At 39.5% G+C, this 24,042-nt stretch overlaps 1 protein-coding gene across 1 annotated transcript in view; it reads left to right on the top strand.

Moving 5' to 3' along the window:
- LOC147708073 (potassium/sodium hyperpolarization-activated cyclic nucleotide-gated channel 1-like) overlaps nt 1–24,042 on the top strand; it is a 2,256,393-nt gene that overhangs the window by 1,061,796 nt on the left and 1,170,555 nt on the right. Inside the window, exon 6 of the mRNA XM_086925298.1 lies at nt 16,654–16,747. Within this exon, the coding sequence (XP_086781424.1) occupies nt 16,654–16,747 (94 nt within the window). The remainder of the gene's footprint in view (nt 1–16,653; nt 16,748–24,042) is intronic.

Genomic DNA, 24,042 nt, shown 5'->3' on the forward strand with positions numbered 1-24,042 from the left:
GCAAATATCAGGGAAGGTGCTGGACACTGACCAATTATAATTTACTATTCCAACTCCAGTCAAACAAATATCAGGGAAGGTGGTGGACACTGACCAATTATAAGTTACTATTCCAACTCCTGTCAAGCAAATATCAGGGAAGATGCTGGACACTGACCAATTATAATATACTATTCCAACTCTAGTCAAGCAAATATCAGGGAAGGTGCTGGACACTGACCAATTATAATTTACTATTCCAACTCCAGTCAAGCAAATATCAGGGAAGTTGCTAGACACTAACCAATGATAATTCTGTATTCCAACTCCAGTCAGGCATATATCAAGGTATGTGGTGGAAACTGATCGGATATAAATGTTACCACATAATAATTTGTGTAACAATATTTTAAAATAGTATTTTTATTTTTATATATTTTTATTTTAATGTATTTGTTTAGTTATACTTTTTAATGTGTATGTTTTTAATTACATATATTTTTTAAAATTTCTAAATTATTACAAAGTATTTTAAAATTTTATCAATATTAATTAATTAAAATCTTAAATTTTCACTTTTTATTTAACATGATAAATGTTTATAATTTTTTATTAATCATTTATTTTTATTTTTTATTTAAAAAAATGTCTATGTATCATTTATTTTATAATGTTTTAGTATATTGTTCTGTATTTCAAATTCTAAAATTATTTTTAAATTTGTTTGGAATATTTATATATTAATTAATTTATAAATATTAATACATTTTTTAAATTTTTAAATATTTTTAATTTATTAAATTTATCATTATTTTATAAATGTTTTAATGTTTTTAATGTATGAATAATTAATAAAATGTTTTTTTGGGGGGATTGAATATTTTTTTTAAAGTTTATTTTAAAAAAAAATATTTTTTAAACCAATATATTTTTCTACTTTATTTATAAATTTGTGTACATTTTTAAATAATTTTTTTCCTAAATTCAAATTTCTAAATAATTTTTTTAAATTTTTTATTTTTTGGAAATAGCTAGATATTATCTTAATATTTTATATTTTATTTTCTTTTTTTTAAATTACTCCCCAACCTTATCCCCTATTAACCCAACATCCCGCTCCTAAACATTAACATAAATTACGAAAATTATTTAATTTAAATACATTTTATTTTATTATTTTTTGTGTTGAAATATCTAAATATTAATCAAATATTATATAATTTTAAATCATATTTTTAAATTACTCCCCACCCTTATCCCCTATAACCCAACATCCCGCTCCTAAACATTAACATAATTTTCTATATTTATATAAATTAAATAAAAAATTGTAATTATTATTTACATTTTATCTCTACATTTTCGATATTTATTCCTATTACTAAAAAACGATATTAATGCTACTCAATATTTTTGACACAATATTTTTGTACTCGATATTTTTTTATCATTATATGTTGCGATATTTTTTTCCTCGATATTCTTACAGTCGATATTTACCTATACTCGATATTTTTTACACAATATTTTGACCATTCGATATTGTGGTTTCGATATTATGACTAGTTACCAGGCATAATCATTTTTTCACCATGTGGGCACTCCCTGACAAACTCTGGTGGCCAGTCCTTTTCTGGTAGAAGGATATCGTAGCCTTTAGATAGTTTCCCCCAAAAGAGACCTTTTATTTTCCTAGTTTTATCTCCCTCTATACGTAATGTTATTTCATATAGTTTATGGGGCACGCTAACTCGCGTGTCTGTAGTTTCCACTTGAATATATTCATTCGTGTCCACTGTCTCCAGAAGATTCATCAGGATCTTGCGAGCTATGCTCACTTCTGCTGCTCTGTCTAGCATTGTCTGGGCCCACTCTCCGTTTTTCAGTTGTGTCCTCAGGATTCTCTGCATGTTTTATTTTAATACTTGCTACCTTCTTCCTTGGAAATTGCTGTTTTTTACTTTGATGAGCAGGTTCCTTGTCTTTGGACTTGACGTGCTCTTCTTTATGTTCTGACCGTCCTCTTCTTTCCGATTTCTTTGAGGAAGTCTGAAAAGATCGAGAGGAGCGTGTATCAATATCTTGATATCTGTCAGGTTTCCTCAAAGTGTCCCTATTTCTAAGGTTGTATCTTTTTTCAGAGGGTTCCCTTTGGGGAGACTTGTCCCCCCTTCTGGAGATCTATTTCTCCGTTGGGGCGACCTTCCTCTGGACTGAAATAGTTTTTCTCTGGGAGTGGTTTGTTTGTTACCCTCCCATTTTTTCTTTTGAGAATTGAGATTATTTTTAATAAAAGTTTTTTCAGGATTTTCAATTATTTGGGGTTTTACTGGTTTACCACCCAAACTATCTCTGCCTAATTCCTCATAGGATTTTTCAATTATTTTAGCAAGCTCAAAAGGTTGGTCTGTTGAAGTCCGCATGACATATTGGACCAATTGTCTATGTATTTTAATTAGTTGTTTTAGCTGAACTAAAAGTTCTCCGTCTGACATTGCTTCAATGTCCGGATGTGATGTGTAGCTGGCTAGAACCGGCCATGTGGCTCCTGGTCTACCTAGTGGACCGAGCCTGGTAATGTGATTTTGATGTTTTAGGGCGCCATTAAACAAGAGCAGGTGCTCTTGATACGTTAGTGGAATTTCAACTTCCTCGAAAGGAGAGTTTTCCTCTGGAGCTTCCGCTATTTTGTAGTAGTGGAACTCATGTGTTACAGCGTGTGCTGCTGGAAAATTTATCCAGGAATAGAATACCTCTGTCTGCCGGGATTCATTTGCCTCTACCACAAATATTACGGTACCACCTCTTGATGATACTCAATTTTCTATAAGTTTTATAGTTATGGTTTTTCTTATATTGACCGGGATGATTATTGCATCTGCGTCGTTATTTTGGGCAGTTCTGTCGTCCGTTGCAAGTTGAGTTGCTAGTCTAGCTCTCTCCCTTTTCTCGTCACTTTCTGACATTTTTACTGACAGAAAGTTTGCAGAGCAAGTTTCAAGAAAACAAAGATTAGGTGCACAATATTTTGGAACACTGTATCCTTCAACGTTGACTATACCGTAAACTAATACATAGGATTCTCATCCTACTAAGTTCCGGCGGATATTAACCTTTCACCCACTCCAGACGTCTATTGGAGTTTTTATGGGAAAAAGGGGTCTGTGTGAAAAAGCACGACTGAGTTACTCTAGTATCTTGCGTTAGATTATCACCTTACCAAACGTTGGGCGCCATGTAGTGTAGTTCCTATTTTCCCAATAGGCTCTGCGCATTGGAATAACATAAACGATAGTTTAGACGTAGGACTGAGGTCGACTAGGTCTCTATTGAATATGTTAGACTTAATTTAGGTTTGCCAGCTAGCTCAGAGGTCACTAGAAACTTTCTCGAATGAACAGGGAGGAGTGAACTTCCCTGATTAGACAAGAAGGGATTCAGCTTCTGACAACCGCATAAACATGACAACTTTGCTCCCCCAGAATAAGGAGTATATCTCCAGAGTCGTGTGAAAACAATAGATAGCTATTTCACTCAGTCAATCGTGCATACTTAGTTTCACCAGAGTGCAGAGAAATAGAGAGACAGGCGTTTTCAATAAAAGGTGTTATTTATTGAGCAGTCTTCTTTCTCATGCAAGAGAAATGAATTGCCACAATTGCAATACTTGTTATAAAGTAAAGTGCGTACAGTAAAAGGAGTATTATGAAATAATACTGTAAAAGCATTGATATGGTTTCTGAGCCATATGATACTTAAAAGGTATAAAATATATACAGTTACATACAGCGATAATAGATTGACCAAACGTACTCAACTGATGCTTCTAAATACGCCTACCCCGATGTACCTAACCTAAGCCTAGTACGTGGGAAGGAGTAAATGAGTTGCAGTTTAAGTTAAATTAGTTTTACCAAGATTCTGACTCAAGAATTCTCTAGGGAACTAATCAGCTCTGTACCTTGGTTTTAAAATGGAGGAGGTCTTGTATCTCGCTCTCAGGACTCGATCTCCCAGCAACCCGCAAGGGTGACTGGAAACACTGGGGCTGGATTTTCTTGGCAGGAGAAAAAGACAGCGACTTTCTCAGTGCATCAAATGGGAGGGACGGCTTCCTTCGGCACTCGCATCAGCTGGGCTTCGGATAAGTAGATAGCCGCTCTGCTCCACACCACCGTGTGTTGCTTAAGGCAAACGCTGGTATATTTATACCTGGAAGGTTCCGCGTTTGACGTAAGGTTGGACATAAGACGTCAATAAAAAGATGTCACTAAGAACGGGTCGTTCCTTCAGTGCTCACAGGAGTTCTAGGACAAATCAAAACAAAAGCACGGGGAATTCCCAGGTTGCTGGAGGTTTGGTATGTTGTAAGAACTCGTTGTGCTTTCTAGGAGTCTAAGGAAGTAGCCTTGCCGCATTTGGTTTGCATTGGCTATTATGAAATATTTAATTAGGGTCCTAGATAAAACCACAACACCTCAAACCCCCTCATGTCAATCAGGCTCACTATCTTCACCCACTTGTGACATAACACTTATCTCCAACTTTTATGCCTCACCACTTCGAGGTGTCACCAGCCACCATAGACACCATAGACACAAAGGAAGACTTCAGTATCAAGATAACTGTCTGCAAAAAAACAAAGAAAAGGGTAAAAAAAAATCAATACTCCTACTTCCCAATTCATTATCTTGAACAAATAGCCAACAGGAAAAGAACATTATAGTAAAGAACCTTTAGGTCCGCTGAGTCCAATAGCTCTAAAGTAGTTAGTTGCATAGCTTTTATATCCACTGGAAAATCCTAAGAAGGAACCCTCAATGAATAACAGGATGTTTAAGAAAATAACCCCTCAATAACCAGTAAATGAATAGATCTAACTTACCAACCTCTGCTGTCCATTTGCACTCAGTGTTGAAATTGCCAGCCCCAATGCAAACCCACATTGAATTAAATCAAGGAACAGCACACAATCACTAGGGGAAAGAATTTGAGGAGCAGCATGTTGAAAACGATCTCCAGTGCCTGACATAAACCGTGAGGGTCAGATGCCTAGATAGCTGATTTACCACAGCTGACTCCTCTGAACAATCTTACACATGTAGCTTTATGTTTAGATTTTCAAGCTCCAAACCACCAGGTGTAATCTCTCCAGAGACGTTCAGTGCTAACAGAGGAGCTGGGTCTAAAGTAATCACCCAATGGAGTGCAACTGACAACTGCAAGTTTCTCCTGAGCTAGAACGGGTCCACCAACAGAGTCTGAATATGGTCTGATATAACCTTCTGAATCACTCCAGGAATCAGGGAAGGCATAGAGAATACCCTCTGTCAGCTGAATTAAATATGGTTCCCCTGCTGAAGCCCCTGGACCCAAAAACATACTACTGGTGGCCAAGAGATCTAGCCATGGATTTTGATCCTCTGAGTTCCTTGAGACCCTCGCAGGTGAGTAGCCGCACTTTACAAACTCCTGATTGATTGATTGAGATACCTGTTGAAAAATCCTTGGATGCAGAACCATTGAGATCAAATATGGGAATATTCAACCCAGAGATTCCACAGGCAAGTGCTTCCTCCCTGGAAGATATATTACCCGGATAGAAAGAAGATGCTGTCCTCCACACTGTCTGACCTGACATCCTTGGTATGAGACAGGCAAGAGCTGACTATAGATTAGCGCTTAAGAAAAGAAAAATCGCCTTGAGAAATTATGCTTGAGAATCCCGGCGTAAGGCCTCAATAACGGGAGACAGCTTTCTGGAAAGCTGTTAAAGTACCCTTCTTGAACCCCAGAGGTGGGCCTACAATGGAAATTGCTCAAGTGATGACCTCTGGGTTGATCACTTTGCAAAGGTATATGACCCTGTGGGTAATTTTGAGACTAGCCACAAGAACATTTCTTTGTATTCTTCACCTAATATTGTAATTTCCAGTTTACACTGGAAGAAGTTAACCGGGCTATTTCTGCAAGCCAGGGTAGCAAGGCACCCGGGTCAGATGGGGTCCCAGTTGATTTTTTTAAGGCAAATTTGACCTTATGGGGCCCCTCATTACCCAGGTAATTAACACCAGTTGTTCTGCTCCCTTTTTGGAGACTTGGGCTGAGTCAACCATTGAGCCAATTTAAAAAAAAGGGAATCGTCAGGACCCTGGATATTATAGGCAAATTTTATTACTGGACTCTTTGATTAGTTTTAGAATGATTACACGTATGGGATGAGGATAATAAAGTTCTCTCTGATATGCAATATGGTTTCCGGGAGGATGTGTTCTGGCCCTTTTTCTTTTTAACCTCTATTTTAATGGTCTGGAAGAGGCGCTGATCAAGAATTGTTAAGACTTTCCTCAAATAGCTGGACGTCCCATATCGGCTCTCCTTTATGCTTTAATGTCACACACACAAGTAGGTTTACAGAGGGTGTTAGATAATTTCTCTAATTTCATGAGTGGTCTTGGCCTCAGGGTTAATACATCAACGACCTTCATAATGAGTTGTGGTCGTGGAAGCCATAGATGCAAGGACATGTTTGTGGACGGACAAAAGATAGAGCCCACAAAGAGATTCTCATATCTTGAAATACTCTTTGATCAAAAAGATATATGGTCTTAAGACGTACCAGCAAAAAAAACCTAGCATTCTCAAGGGCTACTATTGCCCTTGTAAATTTGTCAAGAAAATTGGGTAGGTGATTCCCTGTGGAGTTTAAGAAGATATACAAAGCCAAAAGCGTCTCCACAGCTATGTATGGAGCAGGTGTTTGGGGTTTTTCTGATACCAACTCGTTGCAAACAGTAGAAAATACATTTTTGAGATACATCCTGTCTGTCCCAACCAGTACATCCTCATACGTTTGTCATGCGGAACTGAGACTACAACATGTTTTGGACCTCATAACATGAGAGCCCATCCTCTTGTGGCATAGAGTGTGGACAAAAATAGAGACCCAGCTAAATAGAGACTTTCTGATGGATAGTCTGAAATTGGAAGGGGCCTTAAAGATTCCTTGGGTAAGGTATGTCCGCGATTTTATGGAGGATCTCGGACACCCTGAATACTTTACCGACCCAAGCACCTTACATGTGGTTAGGAGAAAGGATTTTAAAAAAGAGGGTCTACAACTCTCTGATACGATAAGAACATCAGCTGAGATTTTAAAGCCTAGCGTTCACCTGAACCTGCTGATTTTAACCACTTTTAATATTCAGCCATATTTAACAATCGTTCCCAGGTGTTGTGATCGGTTTCTATTGACAAGATTTAGGCTGGGGATCTTTCATAGAATTGTTAGTCTTCCAATAATGAATGACTGGGCTCGAGAATTGCAACTGTGTCCATGTGACAATCATTCAGTTCAATCCACCATACACGTGTTTTGTTTTGTAAATTCTATAAGGAATTAAGGAATGTGTGGATTGTTCTAATCCTAAAACGTTTCGGGATCAGACAATGGCGCCCAGCAATTATTGCGTTGCAATTTTTCTGATAATGTACATAGTACTTGGAAGATAGCAATGTTCTTTAAGCAAATAGTCAACCTCAGGAAAAAAATGGTAATTGAAGTTTAAAGGTCATGTAGACGCAAAAGGCATATTTGTATTGTTGATGAATTTATAAACTATATGAATCGTGCTTTTATTGCTATTTCATGTAATAATGTGTTTAGTTTTAGTGATTCTTTAATGGTATGAACAATCAATTGAATAGTGATTCATGTACAGGATGTTCACTTTATAATACTTGTTTTAATTAATATGTATGTTTATATATGTGCTTTTATGATTATATGAAATAGCAATCGAATAAAGCTGTCTTTGACTTTGACATCCTTGGTGTGATATTCCCCCATATATTTTGCCTCTACTCTATATTTCTTAATTTTGTTTGGTATTTTGCTTGTGTGGTGTGTTTTCACTTTATTGCTGGTTGTGTAATGCATACATACTTTACGTAATGCTTCTAAGTGAAGTCTGATTACTTTTGTGCCAAGCTACCATAGGGTTGCAATCATGTTTATTTAGTGACATTTTGGTTCACCCTGACAAGGATTATGTTAATTATTTGAGTGGGGCTGACACCCCTCTCAACTAATAATGCAATTTCATACATCCCCAACACAAACAATCTCATAGAAATTAGGTAACTGTTCCCCTTGATGCTGGAGAAAGCTCCCGGCTACCTACTTGCCTGTATACATCAAAACTGATGGATTGACAATCCTTGGTGTGAAATAAAGCAATGCTCAGTTAAATGTTGTAAATGCTTTCTAGTTTGAAGACATCTGAAGTTGTGCCTGTGACCATCTCCCCTGGACATGATGACACAGCAGAGTGGTTCCCCACCCCCTTCAGTAGCCATCTGTTTTAATGACTGTTGGAGCGGGAAGCAGGAAAGAAAACCCTTGCTCAATAGCTCCTCCTGAAGCCCCCACTGAAGGGCCCGAGTTACCTCCATCAGAATGGAAGTGTAAAGTGAGTAGTCCTGAGACACTGGACCCCAAAATCTTAATAGGTGACAAACCAGAGTGTAAAGATGAAGGTGCGCCCAAGGAACAATTCAACAGTTGAGGCCATATCCCCCTGAACTACAAGCCATTCACTCCTTGAAGCCTTTGATTTTGCTAACAGAGATGGCAGATGACATTGCATCTTGTTCTTCCTGTGTCTAGGAAGAAATAGCTTCCCTTATGCTGTGTCAACTTGCCCCCCAATAAATTTGGTTGCTTGTGCAGGACCTGATTTGTACTTATCCATGTTCACTAGGATCATCACTCTATTTCATTAGGGGTCCAGATTAACTAAGGCCTTTTACCCATGGCTACTGCCTGTAGCCTGCAAAAGCAAGGAGGAGCCATCAGGGTGCAATCCTGGACACCATCACATCTCTTAGCCAGAACATCCTCCCGCTCTCCTTCAGTGCCCACTTTCAACTTGCCTGCAAAACACAAGGAAGATGCTTCAGGGTGCAGTCCAGGATCCCAGCGAATCTGCTGAGACACTGATGTGTGGCCTTTATATATCTGGTTAGGTCACTCAGTTTCCTCCCTTTCCTCAGTACAGGAAGTGATTAGATTATGTTCTACTCTCTTCCCATTTCCCATGTAAGTAAGTAATCTTTATTGTTTGATTATTTGAAATCTTACAAATATTACAAATTCATAAAAAATTGCTGGAGTAATTTAAAAACAATTAATAAAAGCTGTTACACCATATAATTCATTTGATTTCCTAAAAAAATTACATTTTAAAAGTTTACTCTCCTAGTTTTCTTTTCCCTATTAGTAGGAACCTTACAAAGGTAGTGTTCAGGCTTATATCGTTCTAATTAAGACAGCGTGTCAAGGCCTGCCTACATGTCCTTATTCAATGTGCATGAAGCAGTAATTTGAGTAAGGATCTTCTCTCATTTTGGAGTTCAGGACAAATACATAATAGGTGGACCATATTCTCCTCACCCTTTTCAGAAAGTCTGCATAGTGTACAATCTTCAATGTTTTTCCACGGGGGAAGATGACAAAGTCCCAGCATAATTCCAAATCTCGCTTTAAGTAACACTTGTTTATTTTTTTCAGACCAGGGTGTTTCCAAGTATTGTTGTATTTCCTTTTTTATGTAACCATTTATTATTGTCCAGGCATGTTTTCTTTTTGTCAGGTTATCTTTGTCGTTTATGTACAACAAGACGGTGCACAGAACAGAGTGCTCGCAAGCTCCGCGATAGTGTTCAAAAAGGTCTTTATTATTTTTTCAGGTTAAAACTTCAGCCAACGCGTTTTGTTCGCATGAACTTCGTCAGGGCTCTAAATGTGTTGTAAACTCCAATAATCCAATAGTCTTGCTCAACCAAAAAGGTAACGCTGGAGGCCGTGCGTCGTGACACGAATTTCAATTCGACTTCCAGATGAGCAACCAATTGAGGACCAATATCAAGGTCACCCAGTCTCCATAGATAAGCGAATGTATATTCTGTGAGAAATATAAAGGTCCGAGGGTCCGACTGGTATGTGAGTCGCCCGTTCTTACTAATATGGCGGTATAAGTCACCGCAATGTAGATAAAGTGGTAAGGGTCCGACCACAAGTACCGGCCGCCCACACAATTCTCTTGTGTGTCGAGAAAAGTGAATTTTTACACTTTTCTCGACACACAAGAGAATTGTGTGGGCAGCCGGTACTTGTGGTCGGACCCTTACCACTTTATCTACATTGCGGTGACTTATACCGCCATATTAGTAAGAACGGGTGACTCACATACCAGTCGGACCCTCGGACCTTTATATCTCTCACGGAATATAGATTCGCTTATCTATGGGGTCTGGGTGACCTTGATATCGGTCCTCAATTGGTTGCTCATCTGAAAGTCGAATTGGAATTCGTGTCACGACGCACGGCCTCCAGTGTTACCTTTTTGGTTGAGCAAGACTATTGGATTATTGGAGTTTACAACACATTTAGATCCCTGACGAAGTTCATGCAAACGAAAAGCGTTGGCTGAAGTTTTAACCTGAAAAAATAATAAAGACCCTTTTGAACACTATCTCGGAGCTTGCGAGCACTCTGTTCTGTGCACCGTCTTGTTGTACATACATCTTGGATCTGCTTGGCAGGAGAGTATTGGTGCGGCATACTCTGGACTTATTGTGCACTGCTTATGGACTTATTACTTATATGGAGAAATTAATGTGCATAACCTTGGTCAGCCACCTGTTCCTTCTTAACATATCTTTGTCGTTTACAAGAGATATATGGTTTGCAGTTCTATTGATTATCTTTTTGAACGATGCATTGGTTATAGTATTTTGCCAGATTGAAGTAACCGCAAACTCATCTATTGCTTCCTTAAGATAGTTCCATGCAGTTGACTTTACGTTATTATTTATTTCTTTCCATTGTAGCTGTGATATCTCATTGTCATGGTCATTTTTCATTCGATTCCAGGTTTTAATAAAGTGTCCTTGTCTCGCATAGTATTGGTTGGTTAATCCAAAATCCAGTCTAATTTGTGCAGACAAGGCATTTGGTGGGAGATGAAATAGTGCCTTATATGTTTTAGCTAGGGCCTTATTTATTATTTTGGTATCCTTTCCTATTAATGCTTCACTGCCATACGTGATAGTTAGTAGCAGTCTTGCCCCTATGATCTTCAGAAGCGGCCCATATGTGAGGTTGTTAAGTGACTTCTGTATGATTCTAAACGCTGCTGTCAATGCGTTTGCCTTCCGTTGTATATCCCTTTTTTTGTGGGTGGTAATTACCCTTCTCATCAAAAAGCACACCCAAGTATTTGTACATGTCAACTTGTTCCAGTTGGGTCTTCTCCATGTACCATTTGCTTTTATGCCTTATCTTGTTATTCTTGGTGACTACCATGATCTTGGTTTTTGTTTCATTTATCACCATCCCATTTTCCTTTGCGTACATTAATGTTTGATTGATTGACATTTGCGTATTTCTCCCCTGAGGCGGAAGCCGGGGGATCTCTATTCTATTCTGTGCTAGCTGCCGATTTAGCCTCTGTGGGAATTCTACGCACTGCTCCTAGCGCCCAGACGTCTACGGGCATTTGTTAGCGCTGTATAAATTGTAAAAATAAATAAATAAATACATTGATTAGACATTGTAATCCAACTTTAGAGTGACGTAAAAGGATGGCATCATCTGCATACAACAGATTAGTGATGTGCTTATCGTCTAATTTCGGGGGGGGAGCTTTTAATTCATCCTGGATCCCAGTTAGATCTGCCAGGAACAAATTAAAGAGGAGTGGGTCTAATACACAACCTTGTTTTAAGCCTTCAGTTGCTGGGATTTCCTTTGATAATGTTTGTCCATCCCCCATCCTCACCCTAACCCATGCTTTATTGTACAAGAGACGAATCAGTTTCAATAGAACCACTGGAATATTTTTTTCTTGGAGTTTTTTCCATAGTAAGTTTCTTTGAACACAGTCAAAGGCAGATTTAAAATCTACAAAACATAGATACAGGGGTCGTTTCGCTCTGATTGACTTATCCATAAGAATAGATAATGTAGTTGTCCTCAAGCCTTTTATAAAGCCAGTTTGGTTCAAAGGCAATATCTTGTTTTCTAATGCCCATTCATTAAGCTTGGTAAGCAAAATCCTGGCAAATAACTTGGCGTCTGTGTCTTGTAGTGTAATCAGCCTATAATTTTCTGCGAGTGCCCTGTTTCCTTTTTTGAAAATAGGCGTGATTAAAGACCCTCGCCAAGACTCAGGAATAACTCCTTTTTGTATAACTTCACCAAATAGCTTTTCTAAATATACTGCCCATAATTCTGGATTTTCTTTATAGAGTGTAAATGGTATACCATTCGGTCCTGGTGCACCATCCTTCTGTTTTTTGATTAATTTTATTAGTTGATCTTTGTTATTAGAATAGATATTTCCATATCACTGTCACAACTATGTATTTCTGTATCACTATCATAACTGACTATGGAATGCATTTTAAATTTCCTCGTCCCTGTACTATTCTGGTTTAGATGTTTTCTCAGAAATGTGACCCATTCCTGCTCGGTTAGTGAGGATGAGCCCATCCGTTTGTTTGGTCTAACAAGTCCATTGACGATTTTCCAGAAATCTCTTGCATTTTTTTGTTTGCTTGCGTGGAAACTTTTGCCCATATTACTTGTGTTGCTTGATTTTTTTCGTTCCATATTAATTTCTTCAAATTTTGATTTAGTGATTTCAGTTTGCCCGACGTTTCATCATTTGCGACGGATTTCTTAATTTGCTTTATGATCTTATTTCAGGCTCTTTTTAATTTTGTTATTGTATGTGGAAGGTTTATATACGTTTCCTTTTCCTTATGGTCCTCTTTATGATGCTTTTTATTCCATTGTGTTTGAGATTAAGGTTGGGGTTTAACCAACCTCTTGGTAAAGTTTTCCCATTGTTCTGTCGCTGTTTCCAATGTTCTATCGTTGAAGCAAGTCTCTAAAAGTCTCTCCACTTGTTATTTCATTGTTTCTTTATTTCCGACAGTCCAAAATAATTTTTTATAATTTATAGTTCCAATGCACCCCTGGACAGTTTGATACGCTTGGTTTGTGTTACTTTTAATATTGATTGTTATTATCTGCTGACAGTGATCACTCTCAGTCGCTTTCTCTAACTGATACGAGATGATGTTCTGGAAACTACTTAGCGAAGTCATTGTATAATCAATCCTAGACTTTGCATTTTGCGCAAAATAACTATATGCTGGTGGAATATCAGCTTTAAATCGACCATTCGCTTCCATGTCTTTAATAAGTTGTGTACCCAATTTGTTACTAATGGAATTGATCTCTTTTCCTAGGTCCTGCTGGGGAATTGTCCATGGATGGTCTTGTGATTGTGTTGTATCATCTCTTATAAAAGGTGACATTAGGTTTAGATTGAAATCCCCAGTGATCACATAATCTGCTATCGGATCTTCCAACATCTGTTTCAGTAAAAAATTGTTCAGAGTTGCACACGTTGATTTCCTACTAGTATGTTTTGGCTGGATATATACTTTGATAAGATATAGGATTTTGGATTTTTGGTTACTTGTTTTATAATTCAGTTTAACTATTAGAATGTTCGTGCTACTTGAATCCAATTGCTCATGTTCAACCTGTAGGTCACTAGAAATAAATGTTGCCAGGCACCCACTTGGGCGCCCGAATTTGTGATGTTTATTCGCATTTTCAAAGTGACCAGCGTACCCCTGTAGCATAAATGGTTTGGTTTCCTGTAAAAGAATAATCTGACATGGACTCAATATAGAATCTATTTGTGCATTATAAATCTTAGTTCCCAATCCATTTATGTTCCACGAACACATTCTTATTTGTTCCGTCTCTTTGATATTAACAGATGCGAACTTGGATCTATCCGCTCATTGTTTCCTGTTGCTATGAAGTGCCATGGTGATCCAATTTTCATTTATTACTGAGTTTTTTTCCAATTTCCTTTGCGGAGTTGTCCCTCCTGTTTTCTTAGGGGATGTACCACGTGCATTTTTTAGTACTGGAACTATCTGTATGTCTATTTTTTCATGCTGTAATTTATTTTCGTCAATAATAAACGGAGTCGGATAGACCTCTGGGACTTGTTTAGTTATTAATATGCCCCAGTCTTTAAATGTCATTTGCTCGCTCAAAATATGTTCGGCTATTGTCGAAGATATTAATGTTATTAATGTGGGAGCCTGGAGACTTTGGGGCCCATTAGGATGACGGGCGGACTTTGCCCGCCTGTCATCCCATCATAAATCGGGACCGCCCGCCATAAGGGCGGGGGTCCCGGGGGTGCCATTAGGATGTGCCCGCCACAGTGGCGGTCACATCCTGTATTTTCAGCATTGTGGCGGGTGGTGCTCTCTGCACCGCCCGCCACAATGCTGAAAATTGAATTCAACATTGTCATTTGCAAAGCGTCAGGCACCGCGCGGTGCCTGCCGCTTTGCAAATGACAATGAAGGGGGGTACCACAGGTACCCCCCACGTGCACCCCCCACCTGTACTTCACTCTGGGGGCCCACAGGGGGCCCCCAGAGGGAAGACCGCATGCCTTTCCGTGGCGGCATTGCCGCCGCGGAAAGGCACTGAACACCACGCATCATAATATGTCTGGCGGTGTCTATTAGACACCGCCAGCATATTATTCCTTTTTCCGCCCCGGCCGCAAGGTGACCGGGGCGGAAAAGTGGCGGGCGGTGTTTCCCTCCGCAGCGGCACATTACAATGGCGGGGGGGGAAAAGGGTGGCGGGCGGGCATTTCTGTCGGGCGGATCACCACTGCCACCATGGCGGTGGCGATCCGCCCGACATCGGAATGGAGCCCTTTGTTTTCCTGTCATAAACTCAATAGAGATGATATCTTCACTTACAATGTTAGTTAGGGTTGGAATAGACTTAAATAGTCTGAGTAAATTCCCACGATTTAGTATAGCGTGCCTACCTCTAGACTCGAATTCTGGTGTAAAGATAAGTTGTACATTAACATTTGGTGGGTGATAATTAGAGACATCAATTTCCTTGGTTTGTTTTTGTTTATAAGTAATTCTTTTTACCCCTTCCCTGTTTTCGATAAACAAACGATCCCAATCTGGCAATTTTGTAGTAATTTTAACCTCCTCACTCGCATTTGGTTTAGAGTGTATTACTGTTTTTTCCCCATCATTCTGATTTTGATGGAGAATAGTTATTAGTGTTGATTTAGTTGGGCTCCTATCCTTCCGTTTTTTAGGACTGAAGTTAATGGGGACACTCTTCTTCATCTCGTTTTGTTTGCTTGATCGCAGCAAGAGGTGGGTTAGCTAAGATCCTAGTGACCACATGCTCTTCTAATCGACTACTTTCCTCCCTTAGTGGATTCCCTATTTGATTTAATGTAGCACATTTTACTGGTATAGTTTTGCTTGCTGGTTTTTGTCCGAATATAGGGAAATACTTGTTTCTGCCACTCTGAGTGATATGTATAGTTGTTGCCTGTTCCTCATCCGATTGCATTGCGACACATTGTTTGTTTTTTTTGGTTTTCCTTGCTTTACGTAATTTTTTTCTTTGGCGTTTTGACATCATGATGACGCCATCTGTATCCTGATCCTTCCAAATCTGATTTCCCATGTGATTGGGCATTATCAGTGAGATTCTGCCTTTCTTGAAAACCCTGACCCCGCCCTTCTCTACCAAGAACCTGCATGGTGCTCATAAAGATGTGCAATTCACAAAATGTTGTGTTGGGCAAGAAGGGATCTGACTAAAGAGCAACTTGAACTGTACTTCCCCCCACTTCAGCAACAGTGCCTAAACAAAGCCGAAATCTCAGTCTGGGTGAGTTTGCATTGGGTAGTCACACATTGGCCAGCACTACCAGTGTGTTCTTTTTCGTAACAGCCTGTAACTCAATTGAAAAGTGCCTTCTTGCCATCTGCAGAATTTGCAATCATTGCTGGATGGAACGAGTGTTCCTTTAGGTACAAGGACCCTATAACCCTCACCGTGAGTAGGAAAGAACAGCTTGCTCAGTACAGGTGCCACATGCTCCCAGGTGATATTAGATTTTAGAGAGGAGATAATATTTTAAAATTAAAAATGTTTCCTAGATTTGTAATCTTGGACAGAAAGTTTTCTAATGTAATGATATTGAGGAAGAGAGTTTCACTGGAGAAATATTGGTAGTGGTAAGTCCCTCATCTGTATAATCTGCAACCCAACTCTGTCAATGTTAACAGGGAAATCTGGTGAACAGAAAATTAATAGTTTTCTCTCTGTAACTAATTTTACATTTCCAACAATAGTCAACAAAACGTGCTCCACATTGCCATGTGTTTGATCCAGTCTACAACGACGTTGGATGCATTGTTACATTATTCAATAGTTTTCTCCTTTACTCACCCTACTGCTCTAAATTGTAACTTCCTTCCTTCCAAGGCTTCCAACAAAATCTCCTTTTGATACAGCAGATTGTACTGCAAACCATGACAAGATCAAAAGGACACCCATTGTGTATTATCTAGCAAAATTACCACATGATATGTTGGTGTTACATGAAAAAACTATTGACATAAAACATTGATAAGTATGTAATTGAATATGTAAATTATGAAAAACCTTTTTCATCTTACCGGCTTATGATACTGTAAATGTTAATGGTCTTTTGTGATTGTCTCATTTTTTCTTAGAATTCAACAATGGAACATCAGTATGTGTCCTCCTTATTTCGTACATTAAGTCATGTGGTAACTATAGGCTATGCCACGGTTTTTCTTCCAGCAGGTAAAGTACAAGGATTCTTCAGAAAATATGTATATCTTGAATGAAACCGATATATACTATGCCTCTGTAATGAAAGCAAACCCAATGTTATAGTATCATTCCTCTACACAATTAATAGCTGCATCACACACTATTTCAGATCATTTTTGATTCAGATATTACATTCTGTTGTACCAGTATATTCTATTGAGTCCAATAGTTTACCACCTATCTTCTTTTGTGATCCCCCATTTTGTTTAACTGGATCCCTGGTATATTGAATCTCTGGGTAGAGATAGACTGCAGTGGAATCTATGACTGTTTACGATTTTCTCCTTCAAAACACTAAACTTATGGGAAAACATCAATTGATATATTTACTTGCACGTAAGTTCCCAAATAAGGTGCCCAAAAGCAGTGCTATTTGCATAAAAGTTAAATACCCAATGTGGGTTGCCTTGCTTCCCTACAGACCCCACATGTGTGAATTAAGGAATACAAGGGGGCTTACAGGCTAGCATAGGGCATTGTGGACAAATGTGAAATATTGACAAGTAAAAACCAACCCAATTTGTTAAGCTTAGGTTCACTCTTAACATGAAATAAGTAAACCGTCAATTCTGCCCTGTAGCTTGCAATGCCAATTTGCATATTTGTCACAAGTGAGACCTAGGACCAAAAGGGACATCAAAGTGCCCCTATTGTAACTGTGTGGTGACGAAGTCTGTCATTTGTTTAAGAACCACTTTTTTGTATTTCGGACTGGGAACAAATTAAAAATGCAATTCTTATGTAAAGTTACTAAGTAGGGAAATTTTAATTGAGATTTTTAAAACACTTGTTACCAAAAGGATTTCTAAAAGTTTCGTTAAAATCTGACTTGTTGGTCTAGAGCAAGATGGATTAGTATAGGTGGGCCCAGGAATTGGCTTAGGGAGGCTAAGCATGTGAATTGCAGTATGAATGCGAGTTTAGAATAGCCACTTAGATATCATTTGCCTATTGGGTGGTGCCTCTAAAATCATCATAGAACCAACAAATTAAACCAAATATCCCTTGAAATAAATCTGGTTAAAGTTCAATTTAATGAATTGTTTGGGCATGTTTTTGAAGTTATATCCTCTATAGGTGGGTCATTGATGCAGTTCCTCAATATTTTTATCCAGTTTATCAAATTCTTTCCTACAGGTTATATTTCAAATTATATTTGCCCTCCTTCTATGACATATTGTTTCAATAAGGATTTTTCTCAAACATGCAGACACAAAACTCCTCATGACATCTTCCTCCAACATTGTGTCACCTGAATGTACAGACGTGCATGTGTGCCTTACCACAATATTATCACAAGTGCTCACCACTTTAAATAATGTACAATTTACAGGCGTATTGTTCTTTTGCATTTACATGTGAGCAGCACATCCTTTCCCACCATAGTATTGGTCCATGGCGGTCTTTGCCACATCACTTTTTTCCCCTTATACTTCAGATACATCCTGGATAGAATTTGTATTCACACTAAGCATTTCCTTTAAAAACTGAATTTATTTCCAGCCTTGGAAAAACCTTGGAACTATTACCCACAAATGGACAATACACATGTCGTCTGAAGGTTCCATGCTGTGTACAACAGTTGCAATATGTAACTTTGACCTGTACCATGGAAATAAAATAAGAAACAAAAAAAAGAACACTGAAGAATTATGCTTTTGTATGTAATTGTCTACTGTTAGTTCCATTGTTTTAAATGATAAACAGTTTGATCAATATACGGGCATTTTTTCAAAAATATCCAGGGTGTGATAGAGTTTTCTGGAAGGGTTACTCCACCATAAATGTGATGGATATCCCATCTACCTAATTATAAGTGCACTAGGATGTCATACACTTATAATTAGGCAGACAGGTTTTCCGTCACTTTTGTGATGGAGTAACCTGTCCGCCAAACTCTAAATCACACTCTTGGTGTGTATAATCTCAAACTCATTAAGTGAGCATGTTATTTGGCTTGTGAGTTTCTAGCAAACATCTGCCAACACTCATGCCTCACAATTAGAATGCTGATGAAACTCGAGAAGTCCGAAAATATAATGCAGAATATATAGTTACCTGAGCAAGGATAAATCAATACCTGCTCCCCAGAGATAATGGTAATTCACAAGAGACAGGGAATCTGACCTTCTAGAAGACCACAGGGAGTAGGGTACTTAGGACCTAGGCCATCTGGGAAAAGAACCAGCAGATCCAGTTGAAAATGGACTGTAGTTGAAACACTGGTTTAAATGTTGTTTGAGATGCCTGACTCCTACTCCAATTTGCAAGCTAGTACTCTAGGAACTGTTACTTAAAATTTGTGAATCTTGGGGGTCACCAGGGAGAAGATATTAGTTATTTTCTGAAGGTGTTTTATGACACTTTTCAACTCATATTTGGCGGTTCCAAGGCTTTCCAAAGAAAGATGCAAACTTGTAAGGGTTTCATCCTTCATTCTGAACTTTATGAATTAATGTCAAAAAACTTTAGTAGATCACTGGAACCAAATTTCTTGTCTTGGTAAGCCATGCCCAGCAGTGGTTCCTAGCTGTATCCCACTGAACAGTTTTAACTTCCAATGAAATAGTGATTAGGTGCCATAGTTTTCATTTTTGGGTCACAAACTATTTGCTATTTTTCATCAGCAACTGTTTTGCTTCTGCAGAATATTTTTGCGCTGCTTCAGTTGTACTAATACGACACAAGAAGTAAAGCACGAGCATGGGTAGTACCTTCGCGCCGAGTGTGGCAGGACTGTATGTCCACCACCTTGAGAAGCAGAAAATCTTACACCGTAACAAACCCATCTGAGCCACGTCCACCTATGGATAAGATACATAGATGACGTGTTACTCATTTGGGAGGGAGATGAAAGTGGAGTCACTCATTTTTTACATTGGCTAAACTTACAAGACCCTTTCTGAAATTTACATCAACAATGAGAAGGTCACACCTCGTGTTTCTGGACCTCAACATACAAGCTCATGATGGTAAACTAATCACAACTACACACTTTAAGCCTACAGCTAGGAACTGTCTTCTGAGATTCGACAGTTTCAACCCCAGACAATTGAGGGAGAATCTTCCCTTTGGCCAGTTTTTACCTCTCAGACAGAACTGTTCAGAGAAAAGTGACTTCAACATACAAGCGAAGGATCTGAGTACCAAACTCCTTCAGAGAAACTACCCTAAACATGTTGTGTCACAAGCTAGAAAAAGGTCTTCAAATAGCAACAGGGATCCCGTTCTTGAACACAAAACATCCGACCAGACTACTAAAAGCAAAAGACCCATTTGCATAACTACTTTCAACGTAGCCTCAGACAAAGTAGCAAGAATTGTTAAAAAACACTGGAGAACCCTGAATAGTGGAGGTTTGAACTTTGCACAGCCAATGTTCAGTCACCGAAAAGGCAAGAATCTCAGGAACTGTGGTCCACACACGACCCAAAGACATACACGGCTCAGAAGGCACAGTACGCCTTTTACACCCCCTGCCTGAAGGGAACTACCTGTGCACAAACTGTAGCATCTGCCATCTGACCACAGCGACGAAACAAGTCATTTGTAACAATGGGGTAGTTTGGGACCTGAGATCATTTTCCAACTACAATACGACAGGGGTGGTCTACCTGATCACCTGTACATGTAATTTGCACTATGTGGGAATTACCAGCAGGAAGGTTAGCACACGCATAGTAGAGCACCGCAGCAGCATCAGGTGCAAACGACCAATACTAAAATGACCACACATTTCTTGGAGAAACAGCATACCCCGAATGACATGAGGTGGGTGGTCCTTGAAACCATGTAGAATCACACACACATGGACAAAAAATTGTTTGAAAAAGAGCAACGCTGGGTTTTCAAATGACATTCCGATACCCATGGTCTTAATGATGACTTACCATGGGGACAATTCACGTAATGATCACAATACAACTTCCGGCTTTTTAAAAATATCTTTGAACTCCTGCTGCTAACAAGTCATCCTGCATTTATATGACTTTGTGTCCAATACCTCAACCCATGAGGTTATAAATATGTCTGTGGTCCTTTTCCAACATTAAGGCCCTTGAATTTAGCTTTTCTCTTTTAATGGAATATTCTCACAGACACAAATTACCCCCTGCGTGAATCGCTGCTTTCCAAAATTTGGGTAAAATATTCTAAATTCACTTTTTATGAAGCTTTCACTCCTGACACCTCCCAAAAACACTTTCTTGAGAAACCGAACATTACTTACTAAGTTAACGCTATTAGAAGGGGGCGACATACACCCAAGATGGCCGCCGCTATTTCCATTTGAATAAGCCCACTGCGAGTGGTCTATACCTTCAGCAATGACAATGCGGAAATGCAAGGACAAAAGCAACAACCAGACGCACACTCTCCAATATGTGGTCCGGAGGTTCCAGTGTAGGTGATTAAGCCAGCGTATCTCTATACAAAGTAAATGCCCGTTTTAACCCCCACAGGTGCCGAGAGACGGCGGACTGCAGGCAGAAACAGCAATTACCGCTTGCTTTTTTCTAACATAACCGGCCTCTAACACTGCATTATTTTCCCTCATTTTTCTTCCGAATTACTAGATTGAAGGGATACCATCAACTTTTCGTGACCATGGGGCAAGCTAGGTCCCCATTAATGTATGTAACTGTCGTTTTACATATAGTGTGTGTGTTATGTCACTGAGTCTTTCTTTCGCGGTTCTCAACCATAGACACCTGTTTTAAATACACGCCTGTCGGCTTATTTCTAGTATGGACTAAGGCACAGACAACCTCACTTTATGTGTATTTTGTGTGCAGAAACAATGTAAATACTTTGGGGGCCATGTAACCCCTTAACCATTAAGCGTGTGCTTTCTTTCCTACAGATACTACGTGACTATCAATTTACGTATGCTAATGCATGCCTTATTATTGCAGCATTTAACTAATTTTTAATTTCACTTGAGCACAACTAGGAGTGGCAAACACAGGGCTGGTGCCTGTGTAGTCCTGACTAAGAGCTTGGGGAATGCTCGAAACATGTTGACTCGAATTACTAGTTACACCTAACTCATTGTAATTAGGACCCCCAGTAATCTACCCCGTTTTTAATTTTACCTCCTAGGAGCGAGGATAAATTATTGTTAGCCCACTAGGTAGTTCGTTTTAATCTACTTAAAATAATTCCACTCCACTTCACGACACTGATTGCACTACACATAGTCCATCACTAAAGTGCTCCTACGTAGTTCGCAAGTCGTAGCACGCCTCAGTCCGTAGAGGACTGGGATGGCACCAATGATGAAGCATGTCACCGTGGGGAAACCCTGGTGAGTGAGGAGACTCAAGAAAGAAAACTTTTTCTTTCTAAAAAACATAACTATTCCAACCCCAGTGAGCGTTGTGAATACTGGTTACTTAACAGCTAGGTTCCTGATCCCTGGTTCCAGGGGTTTTATGTCTACAAGAAATAAATTACCATTCAATAGGATTTGAAGAATCTTTTCCATAAAGGATAATTAGACATTTTCCAGTGTCCAGCACAGTCCCCAAAGTGGGTTAGATTGGAGTGGGAATAGCAAGTCTGACTCCTCCAGTGTCCAACACATTCTCCAATGTTGTTAACACCTTCCCCAAAATGGTTTATGTTGGAGTGGGAAAAGTAAATCGGACCCCTTCAATGTCCGACATATTCCTCAAAGCAGTTTAGATTGAAGTGGGAAAAGTAAATCTAGCCTTTTCATTGTCCAACATATTCCTGAAAATGGTTTAGATTGGAGTGGGATAGTAAATTTGACACCTTCAGTGTCCAGTACATTCACCAAAGTGGTTTGAATTTAAGTGGAACAGTTATTTTGGCGCCTTTAGTGTCCAACACCTTCCCCAAAATCGTTTAAATTGGAGTTGGAATAGTACATTTGACCCATGCAGCGTCTCAACACAGTCCCTAAAGTGGTTTATATTGGAGTGGGAATAGTACATCTGAAAACACCTACAGTGTCAAACATCTTCCCCTAAATGGATTGAATTGGAGTGGGAATAGTACATCTGGGGCCCGATGTAGGTGGCCCAATACCGATCGGTAATGGCCGAAAATACCGATTTTCAGCCCTTACCGAGCGGTATGGAGCCATCGGGATGTAGGAGCCAGAAATCCACCCGAAACGGTATTTATACCGATTCGGTATAGATACCGAATCGGTAAAAAAACGGTTCGGACATACACCGAATCGGTAAATTAACGAATCGCTAACATACCGAATCGGTAAATATACCAATTCGGACCATTTACCGATTCGGTAGAGTAACCGTTTCGGTAAATATTCCGATTCGGACCATCTACCGATTCGATAGAGTTACCGAATCGGTAAATTATCGAATCGGACAGGCTAAAACTCAGATAGAGATGTATGGAAGCACAGAAATACCGATTTAGGCTCCAAATCGGTATTTCAAAATCGGTATTTACCATGGATAGGAATCAGGTGGTAACCAACTGCAACCTATAAAATTAGACCCAAAATGCAATGCAACTTGCGGGATGGCGGCATTTTATGTCATTGCAAGGCGGCTACGGCTACAGCAGGAAGGAGAGAGGGAATGGCAAAGAGAGGAGCAGGTCTACAGACAGAGGATCACCCTGTTCATGCTCACAGAGGCAGAGATCCTACAGAGGTACAGGCTGGACTCAGACACCATACTGGAGCTCATCAGGGACCTAAAACCACTGTTGGACCACCCCACCCCAAGGGCACACGCCATCCCACCGCACGTGCAGGTGCTATGCAGCCTACACCTGCTTGCGTCTGGCAGCTATCAAAGTGCAGTTGCTGCGGTAGGAGGGGTGACCCAGAGCAGCCTGTCAAGATTTTTCCACAAATTCCTTGACGCCATGATACAGAGGATGGACCAATACATTTCTTTCCCTGCAACCCATGCGGAACTGGTACAAATAAAAGCAGACTTTTACCAGATGGCACGATTTCCCCACATCAATGGCTGCATTGATGGCACGCACATTCCGATTTGCCCCCCTGCTAACACAGAATACATATACCGCAATAGGAAGTCTACGCACACCATCAATGTGCAGGTGATTTGCAATGCTAAGTGCGCCATCACAGACCTGGTTGCAAATTTCCCAGGGAGTACCCACGACTCCTACATTTTCCAAAACAGCGGCATCTATGTACGGCTGACGGCAGGGAAATTTTGTGAAGGATACCTCCTAGGTGAGACACATCATCAGACCCCCATTACAAAAATAGCACTGTGAAGTACATGTATGCA

This window comes from Lissotriton vulgaris, chromosome 6 (genome assembly GCF_964263255.1).
Source record: "Lissotriton vulgaris chromosome 6, aLisVul1.2, whole genome shotgun sequence".
Lineage (NCBI taxonomy): Eukaryota > Metazoa > Chordata > Amphibia > Caudata > Salamandridae > Lissotriton > Lissotriton vulgaris.